A 16,060-nucleotide genomic window follows, 5' to 3' on the forward strand; every position below is an offset into this window, starting at 1 on the left:
CCCCTCTGACGGCGTCAGCGTCCGAACCCCTCTGACGGCGTCAGCGTCATTTCAGCGTCCGAACCCCTCTGACGGCGTCAGCGTCATTTCAGCGTCCGAACCCCTCTGACGGCGTCATTTCAGCGTCTGAACCCCTCTGACGGCGTCAGCGTCATTTCAGCGTCTGAACCCCTCTGACGGCGTCAGCGTCATTTCAGCGTCTGAACCCCTCTGACGGCGTCAGCGTCATTTCAGCGTCTGAACCCCTCTGACGGCGTCAGCGTCATTTCAGCGTCCGAACCCCTCTGACGGCGTCATTTCAGCGTCTGAACCCCTCTGACGGCGTCAGCGTCATTTCAGCGTCTGAACCCCTCTGACGGCGTCAGCGTCATTTCAGCGTCTGAACCCCTCTGACGGCGTCAGCGTCATTTCAGCGTCCGAACCCCTCTGACAGCGTCAGCGTCATTTCAGCGTCCGAACCCCTCTGACGGCGTCAGCGTCATTTCAGCGTCCGAACCCCTCTGACGGCGTCAGCGTCATTTCAGCGTCCGAACCCCTCTGACAGCGTCAGCGTCATTTCAGTGTCCAAGATGCCAAGATGCACTTCTCAAAGACAAAACGGGACAGTGACTGTAGAAGCGGATAAATATTTGGCTTCCTAGCAGAACTATTGCTTTACTTCTGTAGTAGCAAGCAAAATCAAACAGCCTGTCCTGAAGTTTCGGCCCCACAGCACTTGTAGTTTTTGTTTTAATTCCCTCCCACGTTTCACACGCATCATCTAAAGGAGGTTTTCCTAGTTTGTAAACCAGTAAATATCATTCCAGAGACAGCAGTCTATGTGTAAGAGTGCTTGAAACACAGGCACAAGAGGACTTTTCTAAAATTTATTGGCAAAGATGAACACCACTTTCAATCAAGTATTTTGTGCCACTTTGTGCATAATTCTATGTATTACATTGTTACAATAATAAAAGTCAGACATACTTTAAAATGTCTTCATGCAACAGTCTTCTTTTCTTAAGCCTATTAAGCAGACCCATCCAAAAACATGGCATCAGTAGAACATAGACAATCAGCAAAGAACGGACAGCAAAGCAAGGCTTGCAAGAAGCTCTACCAAAATGGACACCTGAGGAGAGAGAGAAGAAAACATCATCAGAAATAATGCATAGATAAAACTTTCAGTCATAGTTATTCAGTATTGCAATTTGAGAAGAACCCTTCCATCAGTTCCCAAACACGAAGTCTGTTGTTAAAAGAGGAGGTGATGAAACGGTGGTAAACATGACCCCGTCCCAACCTTTTTTGGAACGTGTTGCTGGCATCAAATTCAAAATGGGCATATATTTTTCAAAAAACAATATAATTTCCCAGTTTCAGCGTATGCTGTCTTTGTACTATTTTTATTAAAACAGAGTTTAAATGATTTGCACATCATTGCATTCTGCTTCTATTTACATTTTGCACAGCATCCCAGCTTTTTTGGAAACCAGGCTGTATACACAGATATACCTTACTCTCTGTAAATTACAATTTCCAACTAAAATGTATTTTTGATAAAAGAGGAGTAAGTACCATCCAATATAGCACTGGCACAGGTTCTCGTGTGATGTGGCTTGCTTGATCAGCAGCTCCACTTGGGTCGGGACATCCAGGGTCTCATCATGTGAGAAGTCCCGTCCTAAAAGGAGAAAGTGAAAAATATGGTGTTTGTGTACTAAAATACTGGTGATACTATGGGTTTAATTACATGGTGTAGCTGGAGGCCTTTTTGTCATCCTGACTTCCTTCTAGATATTGTAAAAGGCACAGAAAAAAGTCCCAATTCAAGTCCAAAGTCAAAACAGGCAAGTCTTAAATCATGCTCCAAGTCAGTGTGGGCAAGTCTCAAATCAAGTCCATAATCAGTACAGGCAACTCTCAAATCATGTCCCAAGTTCTGTCATGCCTGTGCCTCCATTTACATGGAGTCAGGTCAGGTTTTAAGTCATCACATTTGAACTCAAGTCTCCCATCTCTGCTGTAAACATCCCAGCATTCTATTCTTTAAACATCTCTACTTATTTCCAGCTGTTCTGCAAAGACATTTGGATATGGCACAACCTCAGCCCAGATTTGTGTGGAATCTGCCTTGTCTCATGCTCTTTACATGTGAAGAATAATCACTTGCAAATGTTAGATCTAAAGCCACAATGACAGATCATGCCATGATCAAAGCACTTGTTACAGCAAAGAAAATAACTACATTTCTTCAAGATGGAGAGAGATGAGCTCCATTTAGTCAAACCTCTGCAACCTCTGGCTCCCAGAAAATAATAACTGACTGGGTTTGGATATCACGTTCTTTAATATTATAAGGAAATACTACTACATAAAAATACTCAAGTGTAATGTATATAACACACTGTTTGTTTGTAGGCTAAAGGACGACTCACCAGTCAGTTTGTCTCGCACCCTGTTGATAATCTGGATAGCTTTCTTGTTCAAGGCTTCAGGCTGCACAAGGCCGTCTCCAACTAGTTTACAAAAAATGCAAAAAGAACAGAGACAAGAGCGATTGCAGAACTTCTAACAGATTCCTACAATAATTGAGAAATATGAAAATTAAGATAAAAGAAAACAACTGCTTTTCAAATAAAACTCTAGTAGTGTGTAGGAGGGGAGTCAGAGACTTACTGAACGAGTGAATAGATTCAGGCACGGTGGTTCCTGGCTTTTTGTGGGTGGTTTCTCCCAGATCAATGCCCTCCATAGTTTCTGACAATGTCAAGATTATAAAACGTTAGAGTGAGCAGGTCATTCACTCTTTTTAAAAATGTTCTGTCTGATTAGTTAGTCTGGCTGAGAAACAGTAAAAACTGATTCTGATTAAAGAAAGACAGAATCTGTGCCAAATGTCTGTCCACTTGATATGGGTGAATGGAGATTTCGGCAAAATGGACTCACCAACAGACTGTCCAGCAGTGTAGGAGTCAGTTCGGGTTCTGGAGCGCTTGGTTCCCTTAGTGTTAGCTACAAGAAATGTGAACATTGTCAACTAATTTCAGAACATTTTAAGATTTGTTCAAAGAAAAGAAGGCAGTTCTCTCTTAACTAACATTGTAAAACAATGTAAAAACCTGAATCATCACACTCTTGTCTCAAAGCAAAGCGTTGTTACTTCAAATAAGACTTACGTGGTTTCTGACACTATCCTTTATCCATCTTTGTCCATTTTATGGATAACATTACAGATTATTAAAGAAGCAAATGTCAGACATCGGTTCAAAGACTCTCTGAAATAAGAATGAGGCAGTCATAGGCAGGAGGTTAGGAAACTGGCCCTGTACCCGGAAGGTTGCCGGTTCGATCCCCAGTGCCGACAGTCCATGACTGAGCAAGACACTTAACCCCCAATCACTCCCCGGGCGCCATGGATGGGGCTGTGTGCTCATTGCCCCCTAGTGTGTGTGTGTATTCACTAGTGTGTATGTGGTGTTTCACTTCACGGATGGGTGAAATCCGGAGGTGGAATTTCCCCGTTTGTGGGACTAAAAAAGTCACTTAAGAAGAAATTTGTGTAAATTCCATTTTTGGTGAAATAATTTCCTAAAATGCAGCAGGGAGTAGTTCACTCACTGTCCATAAGCCTCCAGTTGAGTAAGGGGTCGTAGACAAAGGCCTCTAGCACAGCCATAACGCTGTCTCTGTGCTCTCGCAGCACCTCCATCACCGTGTGGCACGTAATCCGATAATTTCCATCCAAACCCGTCACCTAAGCACAGTAGGAAGGAAGGAGAAAACAAAAATAGGAAGGAATGAAGAAGGAAAATCAATCAATCCGTCAGGTCACTCAGCACATACAGAGTTCATACACAGTCAACCAGTACTACTCCTATATATGTTACCTCCATGGCATTCGTAAGCATCCGAGTCAATCTGAAGGGGATTTTCTCTGGGAATTTTTCCCTGGTCATGGCAACCTAAAACAAAGAGATATGTAATTTGTGGACAGAGTTACCGGCCCCTCACAACATTTTTGTTTAAGCGGAACATATTTACCTCAAAGCAATCTCCAAAATCGATGTGGAGGATCTTTCCGCTGAGCCTGTCCAGCATCAGATTTGAAGGATGTCTGATGGCAGAAAAAGGCTAAAATTTAAAATGTGATTCTATTTCAGCAAAGCCCATTTAGGATAGTTATTAATGTGATAAGGATGAGTATCCGCACCTGTCTCCAAGTCCCAGGATATAGCCAACCATGGACATCACAGCGAGAGAGCGCGTGTAGTTGGTTCTTCTGTCAAACCACACCTGCACAAAGAGAGTGCTTTACAATTAAGATATTCTCATAGATGGAAAAAGAACAAAGAAATTATGGGTGCTCTGTCAAAAAAAAACAAACAAAAAACATAATAAAAAGTGGAAGTATGGAGCCAAAAATGTACTTGAGTGAAAGTAAAAAAGTTTAGCATGTAACATTTAAAGATATTCGAGTATATAAAGAAGTAAAAAGTATGAATATTTAAACCGTAAACTAAGTTCTATTTATTTTGTGGTGACTAATGGTGGTATTGGTATTAGTGAGTAATTTCACTTTACTCTGACTTAACACTGAATTCAAATGCACAGGAACTCAACTGACTGGCAAGAGTATAAAAGATAATCTGGCTTTTGTAACAAATATTCTGAAGGTCAAAATGAACATTTAAGTATGTAAGTAGTAAAATTATGTTTTTTTTTTAAATACTACAAATCTTCTTCTTCTTCTTTCAGCTGCTCCCTTTACGCCATACAGCCTGTATACAGAAATTAACCTGCAAACAGCATTGTGAAGAGAAAAGTTCTTCTGAAGTAAAAGAAATGGGTAGTAATACATCTGAGCACATCTGAATCAGGCGTGCATGTGTGGGTGTTAATGGTAGGAGAGAAGCACACACCTCTGAGCTGGGACTCTTGAGCCACAGTAGCTTGGCCAGGTCATCTCCTGCTGTGTTGTTCACCGCATGCTCAAACACCTCCACTTTCTCCATAAGAGTCAGGTGGTCATAGTCTGGAGCCATCTGAAACAAAAATACAGTTTTGGCAAAGAACAACCTTAACAAATGCTCCGTTTAACTCCACCGAACGTGAAAGCATCCTAAATTGCAATATTTTTATCTACCCTGAGCATTATGCGGTGCTCAATGTTGAGCAGGATTTTCTTCTTCTCGCGGTAGTCTCGGATCAGAGCGTGCAGGGTGTCGCAGTGAGGAACCCAGCCAATCAGACCAGAGTTAGTGGACAAGGGGATCACAGCATACCTCTGAATACTAGGGGAGCCAAAACAAAGATATATATGCAGAGTTCACTTCATAGGATGAGGCCTGAACACCAAACCAATTACTGGAAATTGGTAAATAAAAAATACACAATGTTTATAGCAGTTATGCTTGTGTTTCTCAAAGTGAACCTTCTATAATTGAGTCATAAAGACATAATTAACAAGCAAATGATATGTAGGGGGCATTAATCTTCCACCCACATTTCAAACTTTCAGCATAATTAAATCAGGGAGATGTAAACAAAGTCATTGAGAGTTATTAAATGTGAAATAATACATTGTAGAGAAACTGATTTTTTTACAGTGGTAGTGAAAGGAACCAGGTTCTGTAACATCTTTAATTCAAATATAGCCATTTTATTTGCCATCAGTGAACCTTCACGTGTCATCTTTGATCATCAGTCCAGGGCTATCATCACTTCATTGGCTGCCTGTTAAATTTCATATTGATTATAACATTCTTTTATTGACATATAAAGCCCTACATGGGCTCTCGTGTCTGTGTGTCCTTCTGGTTCTCTCCTGTTAGTTAAGCTGTCATAGTCAGATCTGCCGGAGTCGTTAGCCACACTCTGGAAAAGTTCACATTTCCTGTTCTACATATAAACAAACAGAACAATACTAATTCTATCTCCCTGCATTTTTTCCAAGTATATGACCACCCACATGTCCTGCCGGACACTGAAGGACGACTGACTGTAGAGCCCTCCTGCTACCCGCTTCAGACCAGCTGCCCACACCCCAGCTACCACCACCTGCCTTGGACTAGCTGCCCGGAAAACTACATTGAAATTTTCATAGACTCCCACCTATTACTACTACTAATAATACTGCTATTAATATTAGTAATATAATCACTTGTAGGTAGTTTGACCAGAGGAGGATGGGTCCCCCCCCTGGTGAGCCTTGGTTCCTCCCAAGGTTTCTTCCTCAGCTCTGAGGGAGGTTTTCCTTGCCACTGTCGCCCCTGGCTTGCTCACCTGGGGTTTTTACATTCGTGTTAAAACTTTGTCTTTTCTGGAATTCTGTGAAGCTGCTTTCTGACAGCAACAGTTGTAAAAAGCGCTACATACAGATTTGATTTGAAATAAATTTGATTTGATCTAGGTTCTTTTAATGTAATTTTGATAATGCAAAAATGCAGTGGTAAATTTAAAAGAAACACATTTTCTTTGGGTACTATTCTGTCATGCATGTACCCAAAATATTACAAAAGCTTATCATAAATGTACTTTAAACGACGTCGTATGCGACAGGCAGCATTTTCTTAATCATGTCCATGTAACAACTTTCAGTGAGTTCACTTTTAAAGCCATTAAATGCTTTGGACGTCTGGCTCCTCTCACCACCACTGTGAACAATTCTATACATTTCTAGAATGGTGCATTCCACCTTAAACCACCGAATGACTGTTTACATCTTTATGATTGAATTATGCAGAAATATTAAAAAAATATGTGAAATTCCTCTGTGAAGGACATAAGCTGTAAAGGACAAACACTGTATTCATCTCTCATTAAGGTTGAGTTTCATTGATACCAACCAAATTACATAAAAATTTGCATAAAATAGTATAAAGTACATCTTAGACTTGCCTCAGATTCTTGCGGAGAGAGGCTGGGTCATTAGCCAGCAATGTGTTGACGAGACCAAAGAGCTGCATGACCCTCTCATCTTGACGTAGATCCTCATGACCCTTAAGCAGGAACATGAACTCATGCCCGTTGCTGCCTGTAGGGGGCAGCAGAGAAATAATTGAAATACTAAATATAGCTGCAAGTAGCAATTCAGGGGTCCAAGCAAGTTGTTTTTATGGTCTACCTAAAGGTCACTTTATATTGTGCTGTATTTGAATGAGGTAAATTATGCAGTAAGATGACTTCATCTATGGTTTGTGTATAGTCCATCTTGTTTGTTCAGACTAATTACTAATAATGATTATTTTATAACGATATCAATTTGACTCAGGAGTCAGCAAGAATGGGTGCAGTGTATGAACTTGAATAATTAATTGAACTGTATCTACTTATACGTAATGGTCACTTTATGTTGTGTTGCATTTGACTGACAGATTAAAGTATGAAACTGATTTGGTAACTTTGGCTGCTGATTACTCTGAAATGCTGCTGTAAAGTGAATTAAGTTTGTGCATAGTTTGACAGACTCTGAACCAAAATATGTTGTTTTTAATCTATTTATTGGTAACTGCTTTAAAAACACCCTCAAAAACATAAATAAATAATGAATAAATAAAACATAAAAAAATGGCATAACTTTTGCACCACGCACAATTTAGGTTGTATTTTCCCCCAATATGGTGAATTCAGTAAATAAACAGTAACTGTGCATTAAACTGTGGAGAAGTGTGTTCTATGCAAATTATGTTTTAACTTATTTTCACTTAGAAAATCAATAAAACATTTGATTAAAGACCCCCCCCCCCCCCCCCCCACACACACACACACACACACTCACACTATTGCCATAGTATCAGGCATGCAGCACACCATTCCTGGCACACTAAAGCTAGATGGCTTTCCCATATAGCTCTGGATCACATTACACATTAAAATGAATTTGAGCAGTGGATGGAGTTCACTAGAGGATATATAAAAGTCAATACCCTCAAAAAATGCTACCTCACAGGGTACAGCAAGATAGCAATACCACCTAAATTAAACCCACTTACTGCCAGTTGAACAAACTCATAAAACAGACAAAAAATGGTCTCAGCTGCTCAAAGTGTCACAAGGGAGGAGGAATGACGGTTTTAAAGGACTTCTGCTGGTTTCAAGCCGATTTTCACATTAAGAGAACTGTTAAAGTTACTGCTCTCTGTGGACGGAGAAGGACAATGGGGCTGTTCAGAGCGGCCATTAAACGCTAAAGCAGCAAAGCATGCATCATGGAAAAGAGGGAGACGGAGAGAAAGAGATAGATGGACGGGGCTGTTGGTGCTTGATGAGAATCGCAGGCTGATAAATGCATGGGCAGGCGAGGTGAAAACCTAGCACAGCTGGATCAGCAGGAGGCTCCTGAGAGAATGTTCCTGTGCAGGCATGGGCTTCACTACAATTACAGTAGGCCATTGCAGCTGTAGCTGTGCACTGTGGGTAGCTGAAGGATTGCACAATCTATTCTTCTTCTTTCGGCTGCTCCCTTTAGGGGTCGCCACAGCGGATCATCTGCCTCCATCTTGCCCTATCCACTGCCTCCTCTACTTTCACACCAACCATCTCCATGTCCACCTACACTACATCCATAAACCTTCTCTGAGGTCTACCTCTTCTCCTTCTGCCCGGCAGCTCCATCTCCAACATTCTTTGCCCAATATATCCACTATTCCTCCTGAACACATGTCCAAACCATCTCAACCTGGCCTCTCTGGCTTTATCTCCAAACTGCTCCACCTTCACTGTCCCTCTGATCTGCTCATTTCTAATCTTGTCCATCCTTGTCACTCCCAACAAAAATCTCAGCATCTGCATCTCCGCCACCTTTGCACAATCTATCAGTTGTTAACTGGCAAACACCATAGCACAGAGGTCACTAATAGTTGGAACGCGGTCCGAGTCCGGACCCAGACGCTGTCCTATGCGGACTTGGACCTATAACCGATAAACTATGGAGAATGATTTAATTTCAACAGGGCTTTACTACTCTAATTGAAGTAGCTTTTCTAGCTTTTACGGTACCGCTTTAGTGGCCTGTGGAGAGTCACAGACCAATCGCATGCGTTGTAAATATCACGTGACGCTACACAGCCAAACAGATCTGTGTATTACGAAGAGCACTGAGACTCCGGTGAATGACGCACACACAGGGGAGGGACAAGGTGTCAGGGAAGAAAGTGAGTCAGGGGGAAGTTTTTTCACACGGTGTGATCTAAAAGAGAAAACTGGCAATAAATGTTGCTGAAATATTACTGAACTCTAACATTCAGTCGTTGACTGTATAACATGTTGATATCACTACTAGGCTACTTCAGTAAACAGTATATGGCACTGAATCACGATGCCAGTTAGACATTATGATGTTCCAGGTCTTGAGGAAATTATCTCTAACTGGCCCTTGAATCTGAATTTTTATTAAATACCCCCTGCTGTAGTACATCCAGTATACAGTACTGATAATGCAGATGGATGCAATATGCAAATGAGCCACCTAACCAATCACAATATTTTTTACCATGTGCTGTGAGCATCCCAACCAATCACAATTCCAGATAACAGTTCATGTGGGAGTTTGGATTAATGAAGGCATTCTTGCAATCTGAGAAATGTTGGAGGGGGGGTGGCGTGGGCCCCAAGGACTGGATGTAATGCACATATCATTAAACTGTCATGGATCAAGGTGGAGAACATTAGAGAAGTTCTAATTCTCACTGCAAATTGTCTGAGTTTTAATTATAAATGTGATAAAGCAGCACCTCTACAATGTTAGTTGCTGACCACAGAAAAGAAAACAAACAAAAGAAAAATAAGGCATGCCTATGGTATCAAATCATACAGATTTTAGGCTGTGGCAGTGTGAGCACATTTAAAATGAGTGAAGAAAAATGTATCAATGCTGCAATAATAACCGCAATATAATGAGCTACGATTAAATAACTGTTTTTTTCTTTGCCGTATGCAAAAAGATAAAACTGGCTGATAAGCTTTTCTTGATCGAAGTTATTGATACTCCCAAATGACGACAGAAACAGCTGGAGCTCAAATAAACCAACAGTACTCACTGCTACTCTAAACATGTTATAGCACAGAGTCAAAACTCACAACCTTTGTTGTTTTCGTAAGACCTGTAATGTAAATGCGTTTTCTACTCTCTTTTATTTACATGCATCTGGACAGCAATTACCGAAGCTGACGGGCAATTATTACCTTTCATGACCAAACGTTTATGCTGCAACAAACAATGTGAACTGAATGAGTTTTCATCAGTCAGTTTGAAGCAAATACATATAAAACAAGAAAGCAAAAATGAAAAATGCACTACAAACCCATAGACATGAATTAAGAAAACACTTTCATCAGCATGACTACACCTGAATACATTTCACAAACATGCTGCAAAGCCATTCACAACACAAAGGCACTGAGCCTCAACACAACTGAAATGTTTCTGAAAGACTCTTAAAGCATGAAGCTTTTCCTTTTTCTCTTCATATAATCATGAACTTGTGCCAACTGTGCGTTTTTTTATTATGCTAGGATTTAATGTATACATATCCAGCAGGTTTTATGAACTTATATTAAGCAGTGAATGTTTATGCTAGAATTGAATAGTTTAAATGGCTCAATCTCCTCTGAGTTGCCTTCTGGAAACATTTCTGATGTGTTGTAACCGGCATTGTGGTATTTCTGAATTTGCACCATTTTTATATTTGCAGTGTGTTTGTTGGTGTAGTAACTCTGATGAAAGAGTTTTCTGAGTTTGCAGAGCACCTACTCTTAACTCATGCTGCAAAACATTTAGAGGACAGCAGTGAGTAATATTTGTTCATTTGAACCCAAGCTGTGTCTGTCGGTAGCTAATCTGGCCACTTCAAGCGTGCACTTTCATAGATGCATACAATGGGGAAAAAAAGCAAATTAAATTGTTAATTGCGATTATTTACATGGCAATTAATCATCACCTTAAAATTCAGTATTGTGAAAACTGGCTTTCCTCATATTTTTGCAACAGCATGTGATGTATACACACACACACATATATATATATATATGCTGACCTCCCTCTTCTTCAACCTCTGCAGCAATGCTGGCAGCACTCATGCGCCTAATTTTTGAAGCCAACCTCTTGATATGACACTGAAAACGTGGACTCAACTTCTTTGGTCTTTTTGCTCAACTTCCTGGCAAGGCCTGTTCCGAGTGGAACCTGTGTTGGAAATCCACTGTATGACCTTGGTCACCGTGCTATAGCTCAGTGTCAAGCTGTTAGCAATCTTCTCATAGCCTAGGCCGTCTTTGTGGAGAGCAACAATTCTAGTTCTCACATCCTCAGGGAGTTCTTTGCCATGAGGTGCCATGTTGAATATCCAGTGCCCAGTATGAGTGAATTTTACCCAAAACACCAAATTTAACAGCCCTGCTCCCCATTCACACCTGGAACCTTGTAACTCTAACGAGTCACATGACACCAGAGAGGGACAACAACACAGTTGGGCACAATTTGGACATGTTCACTGTGAGGTGAACTCACTTGTGTTACCAGTTATTTAGACATTAATGGCTGTGTGTTGTTATTTTCAGACAGTAAATCTGCACTGCTATACAAGCTGAACACTGACCACTTTGTTATGTCCAAGTTTCATTTCTATAGACTATAGCGTTGTCCCATGAAAAGACATAAAAAATACTTGCAGAAATGTGAGGGTGTACTACTTTTTTCTTTATAAACAAGTATTCAACAAAGCTTGAAAGTAAAGAAAATGTTGTGAAGTAGATTCAAATTGCTAACTTCAGAATAAAAAATTTAAATACAGCAAATTAAATTAATCTAAAAATAATTAAGGCCTGGATTTTTGCACTTCTGGGTGGAGCATCCCTTGGTCTTACCCATGATGGTGAGCTTGCGTGGCCTCTGTTTGGAGGTGATGACCTGCAGGGAGGGGGCGATGGACTGGATGCGTATGATTGGCTGGTTGGGATCGTAAGTGCCGGGCACAGCCAGCTCCAAGTCTCGACACATAAGCAGCTTGGGAGAGACGTACTGCAGCTCCAGAGAGGTCAGCTGAGGACACACACAGATACAAACTCAGCCAAGTCAACACGGATCAATTCTCTCTATCTGTCCGTCTCGCTCTCTTTCCTTTTGACCCGTCAGTCTCCCTGTCAGTGTGAGGAAGCTGTTTTTCTTGGCTAGATCAGGTGAAACAATACAGCAGGTAGGGTGCTGAAAATCACAACACCTGACATAACATCACAGCACAATAACTAGATCAGTTTCTAAGCGATGCCTGTTTCTTCTCACTCAAGACTGGAATGAGGAAAAATTTCACCCTGCCACAGTTTCACTGGGAAAATAAAAATAGGTTTTGGCAGGCGCGGTTCATTAAACAAAGAAAGTAAACTTAAAAAGTAATAAAATCTCTCCAGAAATATAAAATGAAAGATAATACAGTCAATCAAAATCCAAGAAAAAAATCTGTCTAGTTCTGAATGAACAGGAAATGGAATATATTGCCTGGCTGAAATGTATGTCCTCAGACACACTGTTAGATTTTAGCTACGTTTCCAAGCAGTTTTATGAGTCTGCTGATGTATGCTATAGAAACGTAAATAGTCTGTAAACATGATTTATGAATGTCGAAAAAGCTTTTTTTTGTTTCAGATTAGCTGAAAAATGTTTGTTGATACGTGAAAATGTTATACTTGAAATCTTTTAACGATTTTTCACGTGTTTTTAAAAGAAATGCTTCCACTTTTCAGCTCTTATCAAGACAGACATGCAGAAAGTCTACAGCCTTTCTAAGCACAAAGTGCTCAAACAGCTCTATATGACTGGGAAAGACGCCCCCTATTGTTACTCAGTGGTATAAGGAAATATATGAACAACTTGCGGCAATACTCAGGGACAATGATCTGTTTATGTAAAATCTGGAGAACATTTATAGAGCATCTGCCGCTGAACTCAATGAATGAGTACTCTTTAGAATGTAAATCCAGAGGATACGCAGTACAGTTAGGAAGCTTATGAAGTGCTATATATGCTGTTAGGACCGTCCAATTTCAGTAAACTGCGAAGAATGTAGAGTCTTTTTTTCTCTTTCTTTTGGAATATGGCCTTGTTTGGAGGTTAAGAGAGAGGATATGTATTTACCTGTATTTTCTAGGTAACATGTACTCACTACTAATGAATGCATCATGGGATTTCTAAAAATTACACTAATGTGTACATTACCTTTACAAAACAAGGCCTAGGAAAAGACACTGAGAATACAGTGTTGGCGTACCTGTGGCAGCTGTTTGGCGATTCTGCGGAAAACGTGGTAATAAAGGTCCCAGGCCTGTGTCAGGTCTTTCACATTACCAGAGCGCATATACTTCCTACACCAGTCCTGTGCCTCCATCAGATCACGACCGTACGCCTGTTAAAAACACAATCTTAGTTACAGTGCAGCCTAACTTCTTGTTGTTTCTAATAATCTAGAACTACAAATAAATAATCAAATAATTAAATAACCATAACACACACACAAGTCATCACTATTTTACTGAATGGACAAGGACTGGTAGCTCTATCAGAACAGTGACAGTGTGCCGACATTCATTAATGCAAGGATACCCCTGCTAATGCCTCAGATATACTAACTAATTTGTGAAGACATCACTCGAATGTGTCAGTGTGAGGAGAATGCGAGAAGCTAAAGTTAGACATCTTCTTTTTAAAAATTTCCGTTCCGCCTTTAAATGGAGTAGCAGTTACATAATACTTCTGCTCCATTTAAAGTGGAATGGAAAATGTTAATAAGAAGCTGGCAAACAGGCCAAATTCACCCTCAATTTAGCGCTATACTATAAGGATATACAGATATAGGTTATGTAGATAACGCCCTTTTTATTTATTACTTCTAGGAAAATTATTTGTGCCACTTAACTCATCAATAAGCACGGTTGCCTTTTAACCTCTTATTCTCCAGGGTATATTTTGGTTTGTCCATCTGAATTTATGACCAAACTGTAAGGCAAATTATTCAGTAACTGTATGAAATAAACGCAAATGTTTCTGTAAAAGCTCCTCAAATGAACAGAAAATGTGTTTATGATCATACATTTTGCTATACGCTTACAATTTCCTGCTGAAAGCCAAAAATCTTACATGCTCTTCGTATTATTTTATAAAAACTATTTTTACAGAGCAGATCATTGAAGAGACGCCGTCTGTTTATAGTTTACAGCCCAGATTTGTGGAAGAATGGGTCAACTTTCGAGTTCAGCTTCTTCTATTATAATTGTTTAAAATTACATCACCCATCCATCTGACTGGACAGAAGACAGTTCTCTCACATGACACCTACCTTTTGAATGTAGCTTATGAAATATGAAAGTTATGAAGAACATGATGAAGCGCATTTTGGAACAACCGGTGGTTCCATGGAGTATAATACCTGATTGAAGGAGGTCTCTTTCAGCGTCTGAGGTCCTCTCTCCATCATTGCATGAAGGGGCTCCAGCACAGCGAACATTCCTTTAACGTTCCTTTCACCAAAATACAGACGTGAGGCCTCCTCCAAGCCCTCGTGCCACATCTCATGCCACAAGATGGCTACCCTGATCAGCTCCTCGCTCACCTGCAGAGCCAGAAACCCACAGAAGGTGCAGATATTATACAAAAAAATCTCCACAACCAAACACTATTTAGCCTGAGGGAGCGCGTCGAAACATCCTATCGATAACTACAACGAATGATAACGGGTCACAGGAGAAGGAAAAACACTCAACTTGTACTGGAAGTCATTGTAACAAGTAATTTCAAGTCATTTTGGACCATATCTGTGGGTCTGTTCACGATGCCGCTTTAACGCTGAGGGTAATTGAAGTTTTTAAATCATACCAAAAACAACCCGACAGCAGTGACATGTTTTTAGCCCTAGCCGGTTTCTGCTGTTGCTACTCTATTTCAGCCAATAGGGAGCTATGTCTTCATAAAGTGACTCAGAGTGGACTACAATCTTGCCAACTGGCTCCACACTGGTTGTCTTTAGGCTTCGAATTAAAGAATTTATTCTTGTCCTTACATCAGAATGAATGAATGAATGAATGAATAAATAAGATGAATGAATGAATGAAGAAATAAATGTTCAACATTAGACCAAACAATCTAGTGCACCAAGCCACTATGGCTTAATTCATTAGACTGATACAGAAATAAAGTGCCTAGTTATACCTGAAAACTACGGTGACATATCTCACATAAATGTAGTAGCACCTAATCACTACCTAATCAGACTTTTCAACATAGGACCTCAAGAATGCGAACAACTCACATCCCAGCTGTCCTGGGCTTGCTTTAGGCTAAATGAGGATACAATTCCCTTTCATTCATTTATGTTACCATTTCTCCAAATAAAGTCCAGGTCTCCATTAAACATTTTAAACTTCTGGATCAGTAACAAACTCTTAATGGGTACAATGGGTACTGGGGCCTGTACAAGGCTGCTACAAGAAACCATGGGAATCATTGAATGAATGTAAACTAAATATGGTTTACATAAAGATAACAGCTGCCAGTGCATGATCATACCATGATGGCTTGTTGGACCAGTGTGTTGCAGTGCTCACACATGTTCTTCAGGATCTTATTGGCAGCGTTGTGGCGAGCTGTGGTGGTGGACTTGGACGCCACAGTAAGCGGGTAGATCAAAGCCTGTCAAAGCAGCCCAAAAATCCATGATTAATTCCATAGATCCATATTGGAAAAATACTTTACAGTGCAAAGTCACCAGCTATCCAGCAGCTATCCATTGAATCTGCTGCTGCAGATCAAATATACAGCAAAATAGTTCTACTTTGTGGAAGTTTGAAACAGACTGATTTTCTGTGTGTGATACTTATTTTCTCCAAAGCTTTTCAAAGCATTTAAATTCAGTTTCACTTCAATAGAGGAACATTTCTCACTCTTCCTGATATTCTGATATCCCATAATCATTTTTTAAATATGTCTGTGAGTGCTGAAATTGAATATTTATATGGAATAAACACTGGAGAACTTTCTCTAGACCAGTAGATACGCCCATGAATCTATTCTGGGAATAAACAGGACTATTTTCCA

The 16,060-nt window shown here is 40.3% G+C and overlaps 1 protein-coding gene across 1 annotated transcript in view; it reads right to left on the reverse strand.

The window, feature by feature from the left end:
• Positions 1 to 852: 852 nt before the first annotated feature.
• mtor (mechanistic target of rapamycin kinase) overlaps positions 853 to 16,060 on the reverse strand; it is a 155,625-nt gene continuing 140,417 nt past the window's right edge. The window contains exons 43-58 of the mRNA XM_017705759.1: positions 15,533 to 15,655; positions 14,397 to 14,579; positions 13,242 to 13,376; positions 11,845 to 12,019; positions 6,880 to 7,015; positions 5,126 to 5,273; positions 4,902 to 5,024; positions 4,193 to 4,275; positions 4,024 to 4,096; positions 3,870 to 3,944; positions 3,601 to 3,736; positions 2,929 to 2,994; positions 2,659 to 2,739; positions 2,418 to 2,498; positions 1,558 to 1,663; positions 853 to 1,111 (exon numbers count right to left, since the gene is read on the reverse strand). Of these exons, the coding sequence (XP_017561248.1) occupies positions 1,096 to 1,111; positions 1,558 to 1,663; positions 2,418 to 2,498; positions 2,659 to 2,739; positions 2,929 to 2,994; positions 3,601 to 3,736; positions 3,870 to 3,944; positions 4,024 to 4,096; positions 4,193 to 4,275; positions 4,902 to 5,024; positions 5,126 to 5,273; positions 6,880 to 7,015; positions 11,845 to 12,019; positions 13,242 to 13,376; positions 14,397 to 14,579; positions 15,533 to 15,655 (1,740 nt within the window). The 3' untranslated portion in view covers positions 853 to 1,095. The remainder of the gene's footprint in view (positions 1,112 to 1,557; positions 1,664 to 2,417; positions 2,499 to 2,658; positions 2,740 to 2,928; positions 2,995 to 3,600; positions 3,737 to 3,869; positions 3,945 to 4,023; positions 4,097 to 4,192; positions 4,276 to 4,901; positions 5,025 to 5,125; positions 5,274 to 6,879; positions 7,016 to 11,844; positions 12,020 to 13,241; positions 13,377 to 14,396; positions 14,580 to 15,532; positions 15,656 to 16,060) is intronic.

Source organism: Pygocentrus nattereri, chromosome 29 (assembly GCF_015220715.1).
Source record: "Pygocentrus nattereri isolate fPygNat1 chromosome 29, fPygNat1.pri, whole genome shotgun sequence".
In the NCBI taxonomy this organism is placed as follows: domain Eukaryota; kingdom Metazoa; phylum Chordata; class Actinopteri; order Characiformes; family Serrasalmidae; genus Pygocentrus; species Pygocentrus nattereri.